At 40.6% G+C, this 23744-nt stretch overlaps 1 protein-coding gene across 1 annotated transcript in view; it reads right to left on the bottom strand.

Annotated features, from left to right (window-relative positions):
* Positions 1–23744, bottom strand: part of LOC134529303 (odorant receptor coreceptor) — a 234963-nt gene that overhangs the window by 123903 nt on the left and 87316 nt on the right. Inside the window, exon 2 of the mRNA XM_063363212.1 lies at positions 21465–21878. Coding sequence (XP_063219282.1) covers positions 21465–21878 — 414 coding nt within the window. The remainder of the gene's footprint in view (positions 1–21464; positions 21879–23744) is intronic.

The following is a 23744-nucleotide window of genomic DNA, read 5'->3' as shown; positions in this document are numbered from 1 at the left end:
CAGGATGTCACTACCAAAAGAGTTGGTAAATGTGTTTTGGACTCCTATAAAATTCAGTTGACGGACGATATCCCCATTAAATGCGTACCATACCAGTATTCGCCCACAAAAATGAAAGCTTTTAGGGAAATTATTCAGGATTTGCAAAAATAAGGTATAATAACTGCCTCAAAGTCAAATTATGCATCACCCACATTTTTAGTAAAGAAGAAGAAAGCTGGCGAATTTCGTATTGTTTTGGACTACCGTCTTTTGAATCAGAAGATTATGCTTGATCCGTTCCCGTTACCCAAAATAGATACTATTTTTCAATACCTAGGTAAGGCTAATTTTTTTACCATCTTGGACCTAAATGCTGCATTCCATCCATGTATTTTAGATGAATCGAGCCGAAAATATACTGGTTTCGTCATCCCTTGAGAACATTATGAGTGGAACCGCGTGCCGTTTGGGGTGAATTTTGGGGCACAATGTCTGTCAAGAATCTTAGGAAAAATTTTGCAGGACGTGCAATGCAAGTTTGCTCTGAATTTTTTGGATGATATTTGCATGTATTCAAATAGTGTGGAGGAGCACATTGAGCATTTACGCATAGTCTTAGGTAAATTGAGAGAGGCTGGGTTTACCCTGAATCCTGAAAAAATATGTTGGGCAAAGCGACAAATACACTTTTTCGGTTTCATTATTGGCGAGGGTAAATTAGTGATGGATCCTTTGAAAATCTCGCCTATTGTCAGTTATCCTGCTCCAAAAAATTTTAAAGGTGTTATGATATTTTTGAAGATGATTGGGTTTTTTAGCTGGTTCATCCCGAATTATTCGGAACTTTGCGCCCCCTTAAATAACTTAAAAAAGAAAGGGATATCCTTTGAGTGGAGGGAGGAACAAGACAAGGCGTTTAAAACACTTAAAAAGGCAATCTCAAGCCCCCCGGTTTTATCCTTGCCCGGTTTTGAAAAGAGGTTTGTGGTGCAGGTTGATGCCTCAAGTTTTGGATTTGGGAGGAGTATTATTGCAGGAAGGCCCCCTGGGAATGCAACCTATAATGTACATCAGTTGTACCCTAAACCAACATGAGCAGAAACAGCGTCTATGAAAAGGAGGCGCTGGCCTGTATTTATGCCTTGGAAAGATTAGAGACGTTTTTAGAGGACGCATAGTTTGATTTGTGCACCGACAATCAGGCATTGACGAGGCTGTTTACCCACCCCCGTCAGTTGGGGAAGATTGGGAGGTGGGTAATGCGCTTAAAAAGATTTAATTTTAAAATCAAGCATGTAAAAGGATCTGAGAATGTGGTCGCGGATGCGCTATCGCGTATGTATAATGCCGAGGAGATTGAAGAAGTAGGTGAAAGGCTAGACAAAGAGAGTGAGGATAATTTTGATAGTTGTAATGTATTAGGAAATTTCCCAGAGGGTTTTGTCGATTTAAAGGAATGGCAAGATAAAGATGAGGAGGTAGGAAAAATCCGGGAAAATATTCAACTCCCCCAATACAAAAATTTTGAGATTCATAATGAAAAACTGCACTACAGTAAAGGGGGAAAGAGAAGGTTGTATGTGCCACGTGCGTTGGTCAATATGTTGATGCGTTATTTCCATGACTCGCAAGTTGGAGCTCACAACGGCGTCGAGAAAACCTTGGACAAAATTTCTGATAATTTTTATTGGCCTACCATTAAAGAGGACGTAAGAAAATATGTTAAAGGATGTGTCTCCTGCCAGTTGGCAAAACAACCTCAAAATAGTAAAGTTGGGTACCATAGTGTGGAAAGTATTACGCGCCCCTGGTAGAGGGTATTTTAAGATGTTTTCGGTCCTTTACCCAGGTCGACGAAAGGGAATAGTTGTTTGTTAATTTTGGTTAATGGTTTTAGTAAATATTGTGTATTTTTGCTTGTAACACCCCTCGTGCCTCAAAATTGAATTATTTTAAAAGGAGCCTTGGAAACTTGCTGGATAAAAAAAATAAGTTAAATAAATTGATTTACCAGAGGCGACACGAGGTGGGGAACAAACAAAATTTAGGAACTTCCTGTAACAAGCAAGGAGGAAGTGGGTGGATCGTTAAAATCAATAAATAAAAACTACACGATTAACTTGATCTATAGTTTCCCTGTTTTATTTGCCCTGATGAATTATCTTGTTTCCATTATTTTACATACAAAAGGTTTTAACAAGTTTTAAAGATTTAAAAAAAAAAAAAAAAACGAAAAGGGGCCGGCCCGCGATTATTTAAAACAATTTACATTCTTAGTCTGAAATATAAACATTTGCATTATGAGTTTCACACCCAAAATTGGATGGATCCGATGATTACATTGATAATTAGTTCTATTCGTTCTACATGTTCTTGAGGAAAACACTGGTCGCTGGTGGGTTGGTCATCCGCTTAAGATAGTTCGTAGCTAGGTAAGGGGGAAATGTTGAATTTAAATTACCACCCGGGGTCTTCAAACGATCACGTCGGGTAGTAGAAACGTTTCTTCTAATGTGACCCACGGAACAGGAGGGGGGGGGTGGCCACGAGATGGGAGCAATCAATCTCTCCCCGTCATCGACCCTGTCTGCAACAGTCCAAATCAAAACTGATTAGAACTTGTATACAGGCAGTCTATGGGGCAGAAAATGCCCAAAAAAATTTAAGGGAAAAAAAAAAGGGGGGGGTCGCGAATTATCACTCACCAAAACAGGGGAGTTGCCCAGCACGCTGCAGTCGTGGAGTCAGCCAGGGTCTGGAGCTCGCGAATTGCGCGGCAGGACGCGGATGATTTCTAATTTAAAAAAAAAATAAAAGCTAAAAAAAAAACTATTACATTTTATACAAAGCAGACGGACTAAACTACTTGAAAAAGATTATAGGGATAGCATCCCTCATTTAGGCGACTACATAGTCGGTTGCGGCCGGATGGAAGTTTTGCAGAGTCTCGTCGACTCGCCGATAATCAAACGGTCCGTCTGCAGTCGCGGCGCGAAGTGACCCACGGAGAAACGCGTCTCGTAATTAAAAGTGTGCGCCGGCTCTTACAGGTGGAGGGAGGTCTGGGCTGCCGAAAGATTCCGAACTTGCCCGAATGCGGGCGGAAAAAAAAACTCTGGCCGTAGTTTTGAAGTTGGCATCACTGGGCGACAGTAGAGCAATCTGTCGGCGGGGTCTGAGTTGAAAACAATCGACTCGACCACGGTGTCCATATAACTCAAGGGAAAGCAAGTGCTGCTCTCTGGCGTCCTAGAGGGTAGGCCAGCGGAGAAGTTCGCGACTTGGTCGCTAGGTAGCGCTTGTGCTCAGTTTTAGGGCACTCGTTTTTGCGCGGAGACCTTGAGAACGGTCACCGGTGCCCAGGGGGTTACGGCCGGTCGCTGGTCTTACTTGGAACTGTGAAGGGGGGGGGGGGGTGGGTAAAAGTGCAACGACGCTGAGAACAAGCGTCCCGTCGTGGCTGCAGAGGAGCGAACATAACACTAATACGTGATGAAAAAGGCCAATCTCAGCTCGTCTCTGAGAACTGGTCGCCTGCAAGCTACAGGCTTGTCTATGCAGTTAGGGTCACGAAGACAAATGATATTACAGGCTTGAGGCATGACTGAAGGCGGGGGAAATGGTAAGCTGTCTGCATGTCAGGGATTAGGCCAGCAAAATATCCGATACGCCGATGGGAAAGGGGCTTCAAGGCACTGAGACAAAGTTTAACTCAGAGGAGTACACCAGACTAACAAATTAAAATTACACTATAGTAGAGCAAATAAAATTTCCACACAAAAATTTAAAATCATAATAAAATATTTAAAATATATCGTGTCGAATTTACTAATTAACGGCACATACTTCCCCCCTGAAAGACTGAGTCAGGGTGGCCCACTTGAGCCACCAACAACCTGGGTTCCAGAAACTTACCCTGTACCAGGATCTACTGTAGTTAACTACTTACAATGGCTAACAATAAATAAAGTCTAAAACTTACAGATAACTTATTGAATTAGGGGCGCCCCTTTAAACTAGACAACTTAGTGTAACACTTCTTAACTTAAACATCTTATAAACTAGTACCATGGATTTTTTTATATTACTTATAATTATGACCTAGGTTTTTTTTATATCAACACGTTGGTTGAGTATGGCATGCCGTAGTAGGAACGCTGTTCCTTGTATAAAGAAACACAGTGAAGAGTGTCCTTATTTTAGGTTCGGGTACACTTTTTTCAGCTGAGATATGTGCGCGCGCGCGCGATATTCGCCGGAGCTGGGGTCGGCTAACGCGACCGTGACTGGCGTGAGGTATCGCTGGATCTGCCAGGGGCCATTCCAACGATATGAAAGCTTGGCTGACCTCTTGTCGATCGCCTTGCTGAGTGTGTGTGCTCTGCACAACACTAAATCTCCTACTCTGTAGGGATTGGGATAGCGTTTTTTGTTATATTTTTGCCTGCTTGCCTCGTGGGCCAAGTTCAGGTTTTTACGAGCTCTACTCCAGACTTCCTTAATGTTCCTGGGGTCGTCTGGTAGTAACTCTTTTAACGTCCATTGATTAGAGAGTGGGGTGTTGGGCTGGTATGTAAACATGAGTTCAAACGGTGTTGTTTTGTGACTTTCATGTCTGGCGGAATTGAAAGCCATTTGCAACCACACGAGATTGGAATCCCACCTATCCTGCGAGTTCGCATGGAATGCTATTAAGGCAGACCGGAGGTTTCGGTTGAAACGCTCCGCATGCGAAGGCTGGGGGTAGTAGGGAGTCGTGGTCACATGCTGAATCCCGTGTGAAAAACACATGTTTTTGAACTGAGTCGATTTAAAGTTTGTGGCATTATCGGAAACAATAATGAAAGGTACCCCGGATATTTTGAAAATATAATTTTGGAGGGCTCGAATGGTGATTTCGGCCGTGGCTCTTCTAACAGGGATTAGCCACACAAATTTTGAGAATGCATCTACGCATACTAGAAGCATTGAATTTCCGTCTTTTGACCTTGGGAAGGGTCCCACAAAATCAATGAAAAGTTTTTGCATGGGCCTTTCGGCCACGTCAGAACTTAAATAGCCGAACTGGGTCTGCTGCGCAGGTTTACTCAATGCACACAATTTGCACAATTTCACCCTTTGCGTTATATCCTTGTGCATTCCGTCCCAGATAAAATTCCTGCGAATGTTTTCAATTGTTTTGAAAATTCCTAAATGTGCGCCCAAAGGTGACGAGTGGTAATATTGAAAAACCATGTCCCTGAGATTCTGAGGTAGGGCTATTCTGAAATTTTTTGCTTGTTGTGTCCTTCGGTAAAGTATGTCTTTTGAAAGTTTGTAATATTTTGGAGGTGAGCCTGATTTTATTTGGTTAATTATGTCGGACAATTGTGGGTCAGAATTTTGATTTGATTGTTTGTCGGAAAATGCTAGAGGAAAATCTGTTAACAATGCGTGGCAGGCAATAGGATTGTTTTCCTGAATCTCGGAGTTGGAAGGATTCTCGAACATTCGAGAAAGAGTATCTGCCACGATGTTCTGTGAACCACGAATATGTTGGATGTTGAATTTGAGAGAAGCAATTTTTACAATCCACCGACCTAATTTACCTAGTTGCTTTTGATGGGCTAGAAGCCAAGCAAGGGCCTGGTTGTCGGTTTCTAGTAGGAATTCTTTGTGTTCCAAATAGGGCCGGAACTTATCTATGCCGAAAACTACGGCAAGGCACTCAAGTTCGTATACCGAGGAGGCTTTCCTCTCCTGGTGTGTTAGGGTGCGGGAGGCGAAAGCTATAGGTTGCCTGCAGCCATCGAATTCTTGTGACAACACGGCCCCAATGGCCACACTGGATGCATCGGTTTGCAAAATAAAAGGTTTACTGAAATCAGCCATTCTAAGTACTGGAGGGCTAGCTATTGCATGTTTTAGAAAATCAAAAGCTTTGTCCTGTTCTGGACCCCAATTGAAAACGGAATTTTTCTTACGTAGAGCATTCAGTGGTGCTGCATGCTCAGCAAAATTATGAATTTGGCGTAAAAATTTGCCATGCCAATAAACCTGGAAATGCCCTTAGCATCTTTAGGGGGTTGGAAATCCTTTATCGCTTGTGTGCGATTAGGGTCAATGGTTACTCCTCGACTTGAAATCAGGTGTCCGAGGAAAGAAATTTCCTGCACTGCAAATTTCACTTTCTTTGTATTAACAGTGAGGCCGGCTTTAAGTAGTCGCTTAAGGACTTCTTGCAAATGAGCCATATGCTCTTCAAAAGATTCTGAGTAAACAACGACATCATCAAGATAATTAAAAACAAATTTGAATTTCAGGTCGCCGAAAATTTGGTCTAGAAGGCGTGTTAACACTTGGGCGCCTGTGGCTAGGCCAAAGGGTACTACCTTGTATTGATACAGATTCCACGGAACGCAGAAACTTGTGACGTGTTTTGACTCTGGTGTTAGTGGTATTTGATGATAGGCCGAATTTAGGTCAAACACACTGAAAAATTTGGCTTTACTAAACCAGTGACATGCCGAATTTAGGTCTGGTAATGGCGTCATCTCTACTTCAATTTGCCGATTTACGCGGCGGAAATCGACCACCATGCGGTGACCTTGGCCTTGGTCCTTGGGTACTAAAAATGCCGGGGAGGCGAAACTGGAAGTGGAAGGTTCGATAACATCTTTGTCCAATAAACTTTGTATGTGATCCCGCATTATCTGCATTTTAGGTCCTAATAATTGGTAAGGGTGACACCTAACTGGGGTTTTGTCCAAAAGCTTAATTTCATATTGGGTGAGATGGGTGCGCCCTAATTTTTCACTCAAAACGTCGGGAAAGTTACTGCATAACTTCTCTATTTCTTGTTTCTGTTCAAAGTTAAGATGGGTTAGTGAAATATTATTATCACCTTTAGCCTCTGTGTGAATGGCATTTACTTTGCTCTGACATTTTGCGTCAGGTGACACAAAAGAAACAAAAACTTGGTTGTTAAATTTAAAGTGAACTCTTCGTGCTTTCAAATCAATTATCATGCCTGTTTTTGCAATAAAATCGGAACCAAAAATTAAATCTGTGGCCAAATCATCTGCTACTAAGAATGGGAAAGACCAAGAAAACAAATCGATTTTTACTTTAACAAAAACCATACGATTTACCTTCAAAGGCTGTTCAGCAGCTGTAAAACCCTTTATTTTTATTGGCTCTACCTTTTGAGTCAAACAGTCTTGTTGTAATTTCCTGAATAGCTGGCCTGACACGAATGATCGCACGGATCCAGTATCTATTAGGCCTGGAACTTCTTGTTTTCCAATTATTGTGTTGACGTAGGGCAAAACTGTGGGTATATTAGCTAGAATATTATGACATGTTCTTTTGTCCGTGGTTCGCGGACAATTACATCGTCTGCACATAGGCCTAAACGTGTTACCGTTTTTCGTTTGCTTTTCTTGGCGGGCTTTGTTTTTCTTAGCTCGCCTTTGTTTCTGTTTTCTTCTTTTGTTTTTTCCTCTGTGTGGGGAAGCGGTGTTTTGTTGAAGTTTTTGTTCGTAATTTTTATTAGGGCCTTGGTGAAGGGAAAAATTCCTAATGGTTGTTTGAGCGGCTGGCTCAGAAAGAATTTTTTCTGGCCAGCGATTTACACGTTTTTTTGAGTCTCGCGAATTTTGATAGTTTGGGCGATAGTTTTTTGCGCGACACTGTTCAATGTAGTGCCCGGGTTTTTTGCAGTACCTGCAGACAGGTATCCGTTCATCTTTATTTTGAGGCTTAGCGACTTGTTCATTGCGGTTTTTGTGTTGCGAATTTTTGTTATAATACTGCTGTTTATTTTCTGTTATTCTGGTATTGTTGTGGGCGTAGACATTAGCTTCTCGATTTCGCTGGTGGTCTGTGTATTCTACATTTGTGTTGGAGATGCACATGCGATCAAGCTCGGCAAAATTTTGTGGTCGGGCCTGAAAAACTGCCCGCGATCTTTCTTGAGGGTTAATTCCATCAAGTATGTTAGAGACTATCTCACTCTCAGACACTCGCAACCGAAGAATTTGAGCGGCTAGTTTGATGTCTGCTATGTAATTAGGTAAGGCTTCATTTCTTTGTTGTAGCCTGTTGTACCATTCCAACCTGATGTTGGTCATCAAACGGGCTGGAATAAAATAATTTAGTATATCTTCGTGAAATTGATCAAAAGAATAGTTTTGCTCAATGGCGAGCGTCATTTGCTCGCTCAAGGGTGGTTGTGTAAAGGGGAAAATAACTTCTAGGAGTTCCCTGTCTGGAAGGTTTGCCTTTTGTTTGATTTTGAACAGGTTCTTTAGGAAGTCGATTAGGCTCCTGGGCTCCAACCCTGTGGTTTCCTTAAAATTAGCCAGCAGTCTTTCAACGGGATTTGGTATCTTAGCGTAAAAACTACCTCCAGTTGTCTGATTGAAGGTAGGAACCACAGGTACTGGGTTCGGTGCTAGATTAGAGGCTTGAGGTGTGACTGGTGGAGGTTGAGTTTGGTTTTGAAGTTGGTATACCTGCGGGCCCAATGGCAGGTATGTGGTGGCGGGGCTGGGGTAAGGAAGTTGTGATTCTATCCTGCCACCAGGGTGCACAGGGGCTGGTTGTGGTAGCGTAGCTGCCAGGGTGGAAGGAAAGGCTATCAGTGGCGAAACTGACCTTCCACTGGCCGAGGAGGTAAGAAGGGCTTCCGGAGAGGTATGGAGGGATGAGAAGGCTGACCGGAATTCATGATAGGGGTTGAAAATGGCAGGTGAGGTGGAGGGTAGGTATATGGGTTGGGGCATGTAAACATGATGAGCTGAGAGCGAATGCATAGGATAGGCGAAGGTGACATTGGTGCTCGGGTGAGTACCAGTCGCCATGACAGTCGCAGATGGAAAATGAGATGGTGTGAATGTCGAAGTCAATGCCCGGCGACGTGATGTCACGGGGGGTGAGGGTGGTGGGGAGGGTAAAGGAGGTGGGGTAGGGACTGGGTTGTCTCCATTGTGCATTTGTTTTGGGGGTTCCTGTACTTGACTGTCAGTTACTCCTCCAAAGAGTCCAAGTCAGCGAGATTAGTGACTTGTGGTTGAATTTCGTCAGCACACGCAGCTCGGAATCTTCTCCGGAGCATGCCCATGTTACCGAGGATTGACAAACCTCGAAATCGGAGTTCGTACTCCAGCTCGTCACGGAGGAGATACTCCGGCGTGAGCATTGTGTCCCTTTCGTAGGTGGAGCTTGGTCCAGTCTTACGAGGACAGCAAAACATATACACAAAATTTACGTTGATTGGTCAACCAACAAAGACTTAAAACTATAGTTGAAACAGTACCTTAAATTCTACACAAGACACTCATAATTTAACTTAGCTTAATAATATTGTAGTTGCTCCGACGGGTCGGAAGTATGTGCCCAGAATAATGAAAAATATATTAGTTTAGTCAACATTAATTTGGTACTTCTGCTGCTCGAGAAAAGAAAAGAACAAGGCCACGGCGGGCGGACAGTGTCTGCGAAGGTCGTGCAGGACGCACAGGGCGGTGAACTGAACTCGACGCGACAACGCGCGCCGTGAGAGATAAGCAGCGCGCAGGGACGGGGGAGGGGTGGCTACGACCTTGTCAACAGCACGTTCGGGGACGCGCGGTGGGGAGGACAGCTGGCTGGCTGACGGACGTCTCGCGCGCTACGCGGTAGCCTAAGTCCAAACGGAAATTTAACTCAAGATAAATTTTAAAATTTTTAAATCTATATAACTACAGGGTGTACCAGCGATCAGTTTACAATATTATTACAAAGTTGCTATTATCAAAAATTAATTTAAAAATTTTTTTTTACTTTTATTTTTATTTTAGATATGCTTATATTATTCAAGTAAGCCTATAGATCAAGGAAACCACGCTCTCCTACCAAGTTGTAACACCCCTCGTGCCTCAAAATTGAATTATTTTGAAAGGAGCCTTGGAAACTTGCTGGATAAAAAAAATAAGTTAAATAAATTGATTTACCAGAGGCGACACGAGGTTGGGAACAAACAAAATTTAGGAACTTCCTGTAACAAGCAAGGAGGAAGTGGGTGGATCGTTAAAATCAATAAATAAAAACTACACGATTAACTTGATCTATAGTTTCCCTGTTTTATTTGCCCTGATGAATTATCTTTTTTCCATTATTTTACATACAAAAGGTTTTAACAAGTTTCAAAGATTTAAAAAAAAAAGAAAAAAAAAAGAAAAACGAAAAGGGGCCGGCCCGCGATTATTTAAAACAATTTACATTCTTAGTTTGAAATAAAAACATTTGCATTATGAGTTTCACACCAAAAATTGGATGGATCCGATGATTACATTGATAATTAGTTCTATTCGTTCTACATGTTCTTGAGGAAAACACTGGTCGCTGGTGGGTTGGTCATCCGCTTAAGAGAGTTCGTAGCTAGGTAAGGGGGAAATGTTGAATTTACATTACCACCCGGGGTCTTCAAACGATCACGTCGGGTAGTAGAAACGTTTCTTCTAATGTGACCCACGGAACAGGAGAGGGGGGTGGCCACGAGATGGGAGCAATCAATCTCTCCCCGTCATCGACCATGTCTGCAACAGTCCAAATCAAAACTGATTAGAACTTGTATACAGGCAGTCTATGGGGCAGAAAATGCCCAAAAAAATTTAAGGGAAAAAAAAGGGGGGGTCGCGAATTATCACTCACCAAAACAGGGGAGTTGCCCAGCACGCTGCATTCGTGGAGTCAGCCAGGGTCTGGAGCTCGCGAATTGCGTGGCAGGACGCGGATGATTTCTAATTTCAAAAAAAAATAAAAGCTAAAAAAATAACTATTACATTTTATACAACGCAGACGGACTAAACTACTTGAAAAAGATTATAGGGACAGCATCCCTCATTTAGGCGACTACATAGTCGGTTGCGGCCGGATGGAAGTTTTGCAGAGTCTCGTCGACTCGCCGATAATCAAACGGTCCGTCTGCAGTCGCGGCGCGAAGTGACCCACGGAGAAACGCGTCTCGTAATTAAAAGTGTGCGCCGGCTCTTACAGGTGGAGGGAGGTCTGGGCCGCCGAAAGATTCCGAACTTGCCCGAATGCGGGCGGAAAAAAAACTCTGGCCGTAGTTTTGAAGTTGGCATCACTGGGCGACACTAGAGAACTCTGCCGGGGGGGGGGGGGGGGGGGTCTGAGTTGAAAACAATCGACTCGACCACGGCGTCCATATAACTCAAGGGAAAGCAAGTTCTGCTCTCTGGCGTCCTAGAGGGTAGGCCAGTGGAGAAGTTCGCGACTTGGTCGCTAGGTAGCGCTTGTGCTCAGTTTTAGGGAACTCGTTTTTGCGCGGAGACCTTGAGAACGGTCACCGGTGCCCAGGGGGTTACGGCCGGTCATTGGTCTTACTTGGAACTGCGAAGGGGGGGGGGGGTGGGTAAAAGTGCAACGACGCTGAGAACAAGCGTCCCGTCGTGGCTGCAGTGGAGCGAACATAACACTAATACGTGATGAAAAAGGCCAATCTCAGCTCGTCTCTGAGAACTGGTCGCCTGCAAGCTACAGGCTTGTCTATGCAGTTAGGGTCACGAAGAGAAATGATATTACAGGCTTGAGGCGTGACTGAAGGCGGGGGAAATGGTAAGCTGTCTGCATGTCAGGGATTAGGCCAGCAAAATATCCGATACGCCGATGGGAAAGGGGCTTCAGAGCACTGAGACAAAGTTTAACTCAGAGGAGTACACCAGACTAACAATTTAAAATTACACTATAGTAGAGCAAATAAAATTTCCACACAAAAATTTAAAATCATAATAAAAATTTAAAATATATCGTGTCGAATTTACTAATTAACGGCACATGCTGTTGAGGGATATGAAAAGTTGCCAGATTATAAAAGCCATTGTGGAGAAGGTGTGGAGTTTGTTTGGTGGGCCCGAACAGGATGTAACGGATAACGCCAGTTATTTTTGTAGTCAGCTGTTTCAAAGCATGTGTCTTAATTGGGGTATTAAACACATTAAACGAGTCCTTATTATCCGAACCCAAATCTTGTTGAAAGGGTAAATAAAAATGTGAAAATAGCAATGACCATCTTTAGTGAGAAAGACCATTAAAAATGGGACGAGCCTTTAATTTTTTTAAATATGGCTTTTAATATGACCAATTATGGGGCTACTGGATTTACGCTGGCGTTAATATTCTTGGGACGAGACATCTGCCATCTCCTATTAAATGTGTGGGGCATTTCGCCGGAGAATTTGTTAATTCATAGCTCGCGTAAGTTGGAAGAAGTGTGGGTAGATGTAGCGATAAATTTGGAAAAGAGTAAAGAGGTAGTTAGGGGTCAGTATAATAAAGGGCGGTCGCCAAACCCGTTTACAGTAAACCAGGAAGTTCTGTGTAGGGAGCACTATCTTAGCGATAAAGGCAAGCATAAGATGGCAAAATTGCTGTATGCCTTTGGGGGTCTTTATGTAATTAAGCAATTTTTGGGGCCCGTTACCGTTTTGTTAGAAGAATGTGGGAACCAATTTGGGGTAAAAAAGGCTCACCTTTCGCAGTTGAAGCCCTATTGTCGGGGGTAGTCCGAATATAAATTGGTTTTCAATTGATATAAAGGAGTTGTGACGTAAATAAGTAAAAAAAATATATATATATATATACTTTTATAACTATATTTATATTTATACAATGATTGTAAGAATATATTTCGTAAATTTTGAAAGTGTTTTAGCGAGTCTTTTCTATTTACATGTTGTAATGTTTGCTGTAATTTTTGGCAGGTAGCTGGCTTTTTGGACTCTAATAAATTTAGGATGTATTAGACGTTTATCTAAGTTACATATAGCCATTTTGGAAAATTGTTTTGGAAAGAAAGTTTCATGGCCGCTGTTTTTTTTTTGAAATGGTTAAATATACATCCAGCATTAAGTTATTTTAGTTTAGTTTAATTTTCATTGTATTTTTTATTTTATTTTTGTCGGGGAGGTTGAGAGGTTTCTGGTGTCTCATGTTATGTTTAATGTTTAACTATGTTTAATTTTAATGTTAACTTAATTTTCATTTAATGCTTTCATATTTATTTTTATTTATGTCTTCAAAAGTCTCAGTTAAAATTAATCAAAGACTTTGTTTTCCGTGCGGCCATTTACCTCTGTTGAATGGACTTGTCCACGTATGAAAGAGAGGGAATTAACGGAGGGAGGTGGATGACGTCACGGGAGTGTGACGTATGCAGGGGAGAGACATTTTGGACTCTAGCGACATTAGAGGCTTGCGGGCGTTGACCGATGACGGAACAGCTGTGAAAATGGGGTGTCGGTGTAGCTCCATGTATGGTAGTACACCCCATCTGTGTCACTGGACACACAATTATCAAAAAGGACAAACACCAGGCACACCCAAGATACTCACAGGACACACATTCGTCAAAATGGACACACATTAAACCATTACTGGATACACAATTGATACAAAATATTTAAAAAGTACAATCCTGTACTCATACTGGACACACAATCGTAAATAATGACCCACACTAGACACGCAGAGGACACACATTCGTCAAAAAGGACACACTCTAGACACACACTTAAATGCACCGGACACACAATTATCAAACAGGACACAAAATAGACACACACAGGACATACCCAGAACCCAAATCGTCAAAAAGGACACACATTGGACACACAATGAACAAATATTCTTTCATAATAACACTCACAGGGCACACTTTCGTCCAAAATGACATACGATTGGACACATATATTTCAAACATAGCAAACACAGGATACACATTTGTCAAAAAGGACATACAATTGAATGCACAATCTTCAAAAAGTACACATTCAGGACACATTCGTCAAAAAGATCACACACAGGACACAAAATGGACTCATACTGGACACATATTCAATAAAAAAGGACACCACTAGACACATAATATTATTCAAAAGGACACTCAAATGATACACAATCACAAAAGGAAGAACCAGTGGAAGCACATTTAAATGAAAGGCCTACATTTGGACGAAAATTCTACCTGGTATAATACGATCTCATCATTAAGGCTACATATCCAATCAGTAGGATACTTAATAGTAGGATATGATCCCATCAGTATAATAGGATCCTAACATTAGGATTAGATTCCATAAGAAGGATACGATCTCATCAGTATGATAAGTTCCAGCTCCATCTGGATACACAGACATCATCTGCATTTGGCTTCAATAGCTTTTGCCTACAGTGACTCATGTATGCATCTGGCTACAACGCTACGAGACTACGTGGCTACGAGGCTACAATCCTACAAGACTACAGGTCTACGAGGCTACAAGGCTACGAGACTACAGGGCTACGAGGCTAAAATTCTACATGTCTACAAGGCTACCTGACCACAAGGCCACATGGGTACAAGACTAATTTGCTACGAAGCTACAAGGCTAGGTGGCTGCAAGACTACGAGGTTACAAGACTACAAGGATATCAACAAGGTTACAAGCCTACAAGGCTACGAAGTTACCGGTCTACATGGCTACAAGGCTACGAAATTACAAGTCTACGAAGCTAACAGTCTACAACGCTCCATTTAGCAGCGTGAGTTAACTCAGCTAATGCCAAAAAATACTTGTTTAAAGTAGTTCAGATTCTTGCTAACAGTTGCCACATGCTGTGTTGCAGTTCCTCTTACATGTGGGAAGCGGGATGCTCACTCACGATCGCGAGAAAAGGAGGGCATCGCTAGAACTCAAGGGAAGGGAAATCGTTTTGCTCCTGATTATTCCTGGCGAGACATCTGCTTGTATTGTCCATATGGTTCCTGTTATTCCTGAGAAAACAATCACTGCATGCATTTTTGTTTCGATATGAGATTATGCAATTATATTCAGAGTTTCTTTTGTAGCCCACCTTTCCTCCAAAATGAAAGGTGAACCACGTTCCTGACGCTCTCTGGTAATTATTACTAAAATTGGTAAAAAAAAACCAAAAATTATCAAATTTATCAAATTACCATTATTCGCGTGATTTGCTCACTCATGAGGCGTCGACCAAAAGAAAGTATGTTCAAAAAGCAGTGCAAAAATTAAGGGCCTCCATTGACGGGTCAGCAAATAAGCAAGAAAAAGCGCAAGTTTTAGTATATACAATTTACTTGTGTATAAATTAACAGCAATACAAAAATTAATTTCGTTTGCAAAAATTGTTATACTTGATTTGGCAGTTACTTACACTTAAAATAACCAGATAATTAAATACTAATATAAATATTATATAAAAATAAAAATACTTTGGCTCTTTGCCAATGAACAGTCCTGTTGTTTCTCTCAGTACCAATATTTTACAGCAGGGTGCCTTCTACCATATACTATAACAAATAATTTATATTTCCTAAAAAAGTTATAAAATTTTATCATGTCGTTAATAAGTACTCATGACATTATTACGAATCTATACAGACCTAATTACAAACAAATGCCTATGCAATTTAAATGGAAACTTTTTTAAAAGTCTTTAAAAAATATTCATGTCCAAAACAATGTCCTCATGGGGCAGGATTTCTTTAAAGAAAAAAATACGTTGCGCAAAAACAATGTAACTGACAAGCAGTCATAAAAGCTGTTGATACTGGCTACGAGCCTCGCCACTGCTCCGGTCAACTTGGGCTCACATGTGACATCACTAAAAGTCCGTTTAAAATACGTCAGCGGATAAACTGAGTATTTTATCTTCCACAGAGTAATTCCTGATCGAAGGTTTCACTTGCAATAAAATGTACTTTGATTGCAGTGCCCTTACAAACACTATTAATGTCAAAATCTATGTCTTTCACTAACTGTAGATAGCTAACGGACACAGGGTGTTACCCGTGCTTACGTGACTTAAAAAATAGTTAACACAAACATTAATCATTGTCATAGTTCAAACAACTACACCGCGTAAAATTGTGCGCAGTTTCTTCAAAAAATAGGTCTGGGCTCAAAACAACTTCTAGCTCGGTCCATACCTACTTTTAAAGGCCAACGATTTCCCTTCAAAGTTCTGGTAGACTAGACGTAAACGCATCGCCTCGATTCCATGGTGTCACCAGTTCATCATCGGGCTGCAAAGTTCCGCGCACTGACGTAGTGACTCGTGGATGCTTAAGCGGCCTCGCCGGCTGTTGGCGATCGAGTCCTGCATCGGCCGCTCTCGGGCTCGTGACGTCAGACCAGCGATGGTAGCGCCCCAACAGCCGGCCAGCATAAAAACGAACGGTTTTGAGAAACTATAAAATAAAAACTAAAGTATAAAACTAACTAAAATTAAATAAAATATACAAAAAGTAATAAAAATGAACATAAAATGTAAAAAATAACGCAAAATGTTTATAACAGATTTTAAAAATTACCAAAAGCTCTTGCAGTCAGAGTTACCAACTATTGAGTTACTAATTTAGCCAGATGGCCACAATTTGATTGATAAATTCTTGTTACCGAACCAGCAAATACAATTTTTTTTATCATTGGATTTCTATAAAAATAAAATTCATTACTCTGTTGATTACAAACTAACTATCATGCAAGACGATATCCCTTACCCTTGAGGTCTGGAAAGCTTTACCTTTCTTGCGATCGTGAGTAAGAATCCGGCATCACCCCCCCCCCCCCCTCCAAAAAAAAAGATTAACTGACTGTATAACATAATGTAAAGACAACTGTTTGTAAGATTCCGAAACTACTTGCAACAAGTTTATTTTTGCTTGAGATGATTAACTATGATTAACTCTCGCTTCTGAATTCAGCCTTGTAGAATTTTAGCCTTGTAGCCTTGTAGCCTTGTAGCCTTGTAGTCATGTCTCTTAGTCAGGTAGCATTGTAGTCATGTAGCCTCGTAGCCTCGTAGACTTGTGGCCTTGTAGCCCTGTAGGGTCATAGCCTTGTAGCCAGGTGTATACAAATGAAATAGTAGTCAAAAGCTGTTGTAGCCAAATGCAGATGGAATCATCGTAGCCAGATGGAGCTGGATTATATCGTATCCTACAAATGAGATCCTATCCTACAGATGAGATCCTATCCTAATCATGGGATAGTATCTTACTCATGGGATCGTCTCCAAATGATGGGATCATATCTTACTAATGGGATTGTATCCTTTTGATGGTTTCGTGTTCTACTGATGAGATCATATACTACTGATGGTATCATATTCTGCTGACGGAATCGTATCCCTAAAGATGAGATCGTATATTAATAAACTGAATATTCGTACACATGTACGCCCTTAACGGGAAATGTGCATTACTTAATTTTAATGTGGTTCCAAATGTGGTTCCAAATGACAATTGTGTGTCCAAAGTGTGCCCATTATGTGCCCTGTGTGTTTCAAGCTTGTGTCCATTGTGTGTACATTTTTGTATAGTATGTGTACTTTTGTTGCATGTGTCAAGTGTGTGTCCTCTTAGATAAATGTATCTCCTTTTTTGTCAAATATGTGTTGTCCAGGTTGTGTCCTTTTTGATAATTGTATTTCCAGTGTGTGTCCTTTCTGACGAATATGTGTCGTGTATATGTCATTTTTGTTGAATGAATGTTCAGTGTGTGTTCTTTTTGTCAAATGTGTAGCCAGTGTGTGTCCTTTTAGACTAAAGTATGTCCATTGTGTGTCTAGTGTGTGTCTATTGTGTGTCAATGTATGTCTAGTTTGAGTCCTTTTTGACGAATTGGTATTCTGTGTTTGTCCTTTCTCTTTGATTGTGTATCCAGGATGTCTTTTTAGAACCATGTGTGTCCAATGTGTGTCCCTTTTCACTAATATTGAATATGTGTATAGTGTGTTTCCTTTTTGATGGTTGTGTGTCCTGTGTGTGTCTTTTTGGCTTAAGTGTCCAATTGTGTGGCCTATTTGTCAATTGTGTGTATACGTGTGTCATTTTTTAATTATGCATTGTCATTTCTGTAGCAGGACAAGATTGGCCTCGTGGTTCAAAGACATTTTGTTAAAACGCTTGATATTGTACATGTTTTGGTTGTAAGGTACACCGAGAGTATCAACGAAAAATAACTTTTGGTTTGGAAATGCTTGGCTTATACACCTGAAATTGTACATGACCTGTTTAAAATGTTCGCCGAGTATCGAAATTAAGGCCGTTTGGCTAATCACTGTATGTGAATGAACACCAAATTTACATGATTTACCATCCTACTAGTTGTGACTGGCCAACCACCTAAATGTGCACCACCATCCTGCTAGATGTGTCTAGCCAACCTATATGATGTACCTAGACAACTAACTGGATGTGCCTGGGCACTAACTACCAACTGATTGGTCGGGCCTGGCAGGGCCTGGTCAGCCGACTGTCTGGTAGAACTGCCCTGAAAACATTTGACAAGGCATGCAAAGGATTCGCTACACCTTCTAAGAAGACTGCAGAAATTGAGATACGCTGGTAATTTACTTGTTTGTACTTGTAGTTATACGCAATAATGTTTTATCTTTGTATTTAGTTTTTTTATTTCTCGAACCTGTCACTTGTATGTTAAAATGATTTCATTTTTAGGTGAATTACTTATTTTGCGTTGACCAAGCATCGAACTAAGGACAGGAATAGATTGGGTCAATTAATTTATTTTGTCAATGTTTTAATGAAATTTGGAAATTTTTCCTAATTTCTGGGTTAATATTTACAGATTTTCAAGATGGCGGTGCGAGGCTGTAGATCATCTTTCGCAGTGTGGCTATCTGGATCATTTATTCTAACAACCGGTCGCTTACTGCATACGTTAAAACCTCTCCGTTGAAAAAGAGTATTGCCCTTCCTGCAATTTTTATCTTCCTTGAGACATTCACACACTTTAATTTAGAAATGGTACTTCCTTGCAAAATGCAACTAGTTGGGTGTTTTTATTCATTAGGTCTTAATTTTCAATGCAAATACCTTCAAATATGTACAACACAGGAAAGCGCAAATTCTGTGTGCTATAAGATGGTACCATACTAAAATATTTTTAATGAAGTAGAGGGAATGTAAGTAATATTTAAAAAAAATTTAAAAAGGTAAAAAATTAATAGAAACAAACACTTTCCCCTAAATTGAAGCCTTATTTCAAATGATTTTTTTAATGTTTTGCACCAAAATCGTTTGCGAAAATGATTTTCAAGGGCGAATATCGCCCTTAGGAACTGAGCAAGGCTGTGAATGTCATGTGTTAACGCAAGCTCAGTTTCCATGAGAATTGTTCCCGGTGGGTTCCCGAGCCACAAGATGGCTGCCAAGGAAATGCCCCGTGAGATACGCCTCACGGTGATTGATGTTTCAACATCGTAGCTCTTGGCATACAGCATTTGGTAGGCGTAATTTCGTGAAAATTAAATGGATGTCGATGAATGGAATTATGACACAAATATTGCTGACCCACGTGTAGCAACATAAGCCTAAATTTTGTCACTTTTGTAAACATTAGGATACATAGGCCTACCAAACAAACTGGTGTGCAAAATGAAACTTTATAATATTGAAACTACCGCGGAGTATATTTGGTAAACTAAAATAGTCACAGTAAATAAAATCTCAAGTTTTAAAATACCTATGGAATCTGGCATTTAACTTATTATAATAATATTCACCTAACGACATGTCAGCGGGATCGGTATCACAGCGGAAGAGTGCTTGCTTATCGATCTTAAGGCACATGGTTTAAATCTCGTCATTAAAAATATATTTTATTAGTTTTTAAAATAATATTTGAGTTTAATAACAATGTTGAATCAACTCAATATGGTTAAGGCTTATTTGCAGTAATTATTTACAGAATGATTATAGTCGTTTAAGCAAAAACAAATAATCATTCATATACTGAGTGTTATAAGTAATTCAAAATGTTTCAGGTGAAAATTTTGGTTGTACCATATAAGTACAATTCTAAAGTGGGCGAAAACTTTATAGTATTAAATTTTTAATTAATTTTAACAAATTGATAGTTTTTTAATAATAATTTTCCTTGTCGAAAATCAGATCTAAAGCCAGAGTTTAGGAATTTTTGAAGTTATTTATAATTTATCGGAGCGGTTTCTAATAGTTTAAAATTGGTTTTTTGCATGCTGCCATCTGCAGTCGATGGTGGCAAGCAACGTTTATGTTTCAGGCAACGAATTCTAACGGCGAACGCAGAAATTAAGTGTCTATAAATTTTTATAAGAAATTGTCAGTAAATTTATCAAGCTCGGCATTATTGTGAATAATTCTACGATAAATTTCGTATGGGAGTTTCGTATTATACGTTTATTTGCAACGTGAAAAATATGAGAACACACGAGTTCGCTCATTACCAAGGTTATATGTTAACACATCACTTGCGAGTACTGAATGTATCGCTCTTTCTTTCTGGCGAGCCTCCATATCCCTGTACGCCAGCGAGAGCCCTGCACAGTTATGTGGGCCTTCGTACTGCTTCTATGAAGTTAAGTTCAGCTGGAGTATGGATAAGTCTCAAGGCAAGCCCCAAACGCTTTAGGTCAGGATTTTTATTGTAAAAAGCTCGCATGCATCGCGGCTATTGCAGGGTGGTCTGGTGCCATAGCTGCGATTGTGGCCGTGGGCACACCCACCCCTAAGTATGAATAGTCAGATACAAATTACAGGTTAAAAATGGTATTTAAAACAAAAAATAGTAATAAAAAATACAAATAATAATGGGTACTAAATACACGTGGGTAAAAACTTTCACTTGATAATTCGCTATTTTATTATCTTTTGATACCGAGCGATGGTAGGCAAGATTAACAGATGTTTAGTTACGCGTTCGTGAAACTTTGGGATTATGTTTTCCGGGAAGAAAATTTTTTTTCTCCCGTATATTAAACACGTGTGACGTAACCTTTCCACGCCCTTCATGATATTCTAGACCTACAAAGAAAAAAAATTTGATCGAGTCTTTAAGTAGGTACTCGTCGGAGATGTGTGACATATAACCTCGGTAACGAGCAAATTCGTGTGTTCTCATGATGCAAATACACTTATAATACGAAAGTCGGACACAAAATTTAATGTCTTCTTTAAAATAATGCCGAGTGTGATAAATGCACGCAAATAGTTTTTCCTGCTGTATTTCTTGACGCGAATCACATGTAGATTCAGCACCCTCCGCTAGAATTCACTGCCGGAGCAGTTACGTTTAGTATTGAATCATTTGATAAACAGACCAAAATTTCAAACAATATGATGAAACGGGTCCGAAAACCGCGGAAAAGACTTGTGAAAATACTAAACCCCGCCTTTGTACTTGATTTCCAACAAGGAATTTTATCAAACAACTACCCATCTGGTTAAAATGCATTAAACAGTTAGTAATTTGAAGTTTGACTTTGGCATTGTGGACTTTGGTTCGCGCTACCCGCCACAGATGGCAGCACCGTGGTTTCACATTTCCGTTCCATGCGACATTCACGAAATTACTCCTACCAAATGCCGTATGCCGAGAGCTGAGAGGTTTTAGGGGAACCTGTGGGAGAGTCACTGGTGGTTATTGGACTCTCACAATGACGAGCAGGCGCTTCATGCTGCTAGTGGCCTGGGCGTGGTGGCGCGCGCTGGACTCGGCGAACAGCGGGTGGCTGTTGGTGTGGTTCCAGCTGTTGAGCGTGCGGTAGAACTTGCGGCGGCGCAGCGTGCAGTAGAGCAGCTTGAACACGCAGTGGCTGAAGAACAGCACGGTGGCCACATTGCCCGTGAACTCGTCCGAGTCCGCCGTCTGCTGCGTGCAGTTGATGATGAGCAGAACGTAGTTGCCGATCAGCAGGAAGTTGTGCAGCACGGTTCCCGCCGTGCGCAGGTAGTTCCACGCGGCGCTGCCGCCGGCGTTGAATTCGAGCAGCGAGTGGCCGGCCAGCTGCAGGATGCGGATGTGCGTCCACAAGTCGGCCACCAGGCCGGTCACCTTGGGCTTCTGCATCTGCGCGCACACCACCCTCTCAGCCGCCAGACACTCCAGCTCTGATGCAGGGGCATGCACAGGTACAGATGGCGGGCATGTGCTTTCCAGGAATCCTCAAAAAAAAAACCATAGGAACTGGTCTTCCAGTACTAGCCAGAGATGTGTAACATCTAACACCGTTAACGAGCAAATTCATATCTTCTGAAGTTGCAAATACTCTTCAAATACAAGACTCGGGCACGAAATTCAGCATTATCTCTTTAAAATAATGCAGAGCGTGATAAATATATAGGTACGCAAATTGTGCTTTCAACTACATTTCCTGACGCGAATCTTACGTAGTTTACGCATCCAACGCCGGAATTCGTTGCCGAATCAAATTTTATTAAAATACTGCCCATCTTGTTAAAATTCATTAAACAGTTAATACTTTAAAATGAGCCGCGTTCAGAAATTTAATGATTGATATTGAATACTGGTCCATAAAAAAAAATATTCATGAGTAGTATGTTTTGGTATGTCCGAGCGCAGGCTTCAGGCGCGAGGTGCTGATGCCAGGTCAATGACCGATTACTCTGACATCACGGCGGCCATTTTAAATGGTCGTGACCTTGACCTTTGGACTTTGAATTTGACCTTCAAAAATTGCCAAAATTGTCCAAAATTTGCCCAAAATGCCTCAAAATTCCTCAAAAATCGCCAAAATTTCCATTTTTTTGGAAAAAAAATCCCAGCCAAAAATACTCAAAAAGTTCCACAATTCAAAAATTAGGATTTCGAAAATCCTCAAAAGTCGTTTTACCTTAGAAACCACGAAAATTCCAAAAAGCGGCTTAAAAGTCCTAAGAGCTAGCCGCTTTAAGCCACCGAGGTCATGACCTTGAAAATTAGGATGCCATGGCAGCCATCTTGGATTATGACGTCACCGTTGCAATTATCGTTACGCCCGCCATCTTTAAAATCTTTATTTACTATTCGATGTTATGGAAAAAATTTAAAATTGATAAAAAAATTCAATTAATACATTTTTAATAAAAAATATTTTAAAAAACTTAAATTAACGACACAGAGTTCAAAGTCCTCAGTTCGAATCCGGCGAGGGCAAAAAAATATAGATGGCGACCGATCCTTTCCCCGTGGTGGCTGCATGCAGACTGACCCCCACCACTTATGTAAAAGTATATATATCGTCACCTAGTTTGATGTCATGTCCGCCATCTTGAAAATCTGTAATTGTTTGTTAGAAAATCGGGAAAAATTTTAAAAATCATTAAAAAATTAATAAATTAAATTAAATAATAAACATTTAATAAAATATTACTTATAAACCACTGTTGCACATATCCTTATGGTAGCCATCTTGGATTATATAAATGTTGCATGTTTCATTTAGCCCACCATCTTGGTTGAGTACGATGTATCGTTACAATTTACGTTATGAATGACATGTTGGATCATATAATTGTTGCATGTTTCGTTATGTTCGCCATCTTGGAATCGTGTAATTATTTAGCTATAAGGTCGGAAAAAATTCGAAAAACCACCGAAAAAAATCACACATTACTTTACATATTGAATCGATACTTGGTTCGATCTCTGAACGAAGCTAATAAAATTTAATTTAAATATCAGAAAAGGGTCAGGTTCGAGAAATAAAACACTGTAAGTTCTTTCTCAAACATAATATTTATTACATAATTTCTATTTTACTACAGGATCAGTTGCGAAAGCCAGCAATCTTATAATCCTTAGTTCCGCATCAGTGTGAAATGACTCATTCTTAGCTCCAATCGGTTTATACTAGACAGAGACCAACCAGAACATTTACTGACATAGTCCTCCTCTTCTTGACAGAGTTTCTGGATAACGTGTTTAACATTTTGC

Source organism: Bacillus rossius, chromosome 2 (genome assembly GCF_032445375.1).
Source record: "Bacillus rossius redtenbacheri isolate Brsri chromosome 2, Brsri_v3, whole genome shotgun sequence".
Lineage (NCBI taxonomy): Eukaryota > Metazoa > Arthropoda > Insecta > Phasmatodea > Bacillidae > Bacillus > Bacillus rossius.
This window is presented reverse-complemented; position numbering and strand designations above follow the sequence as displayed.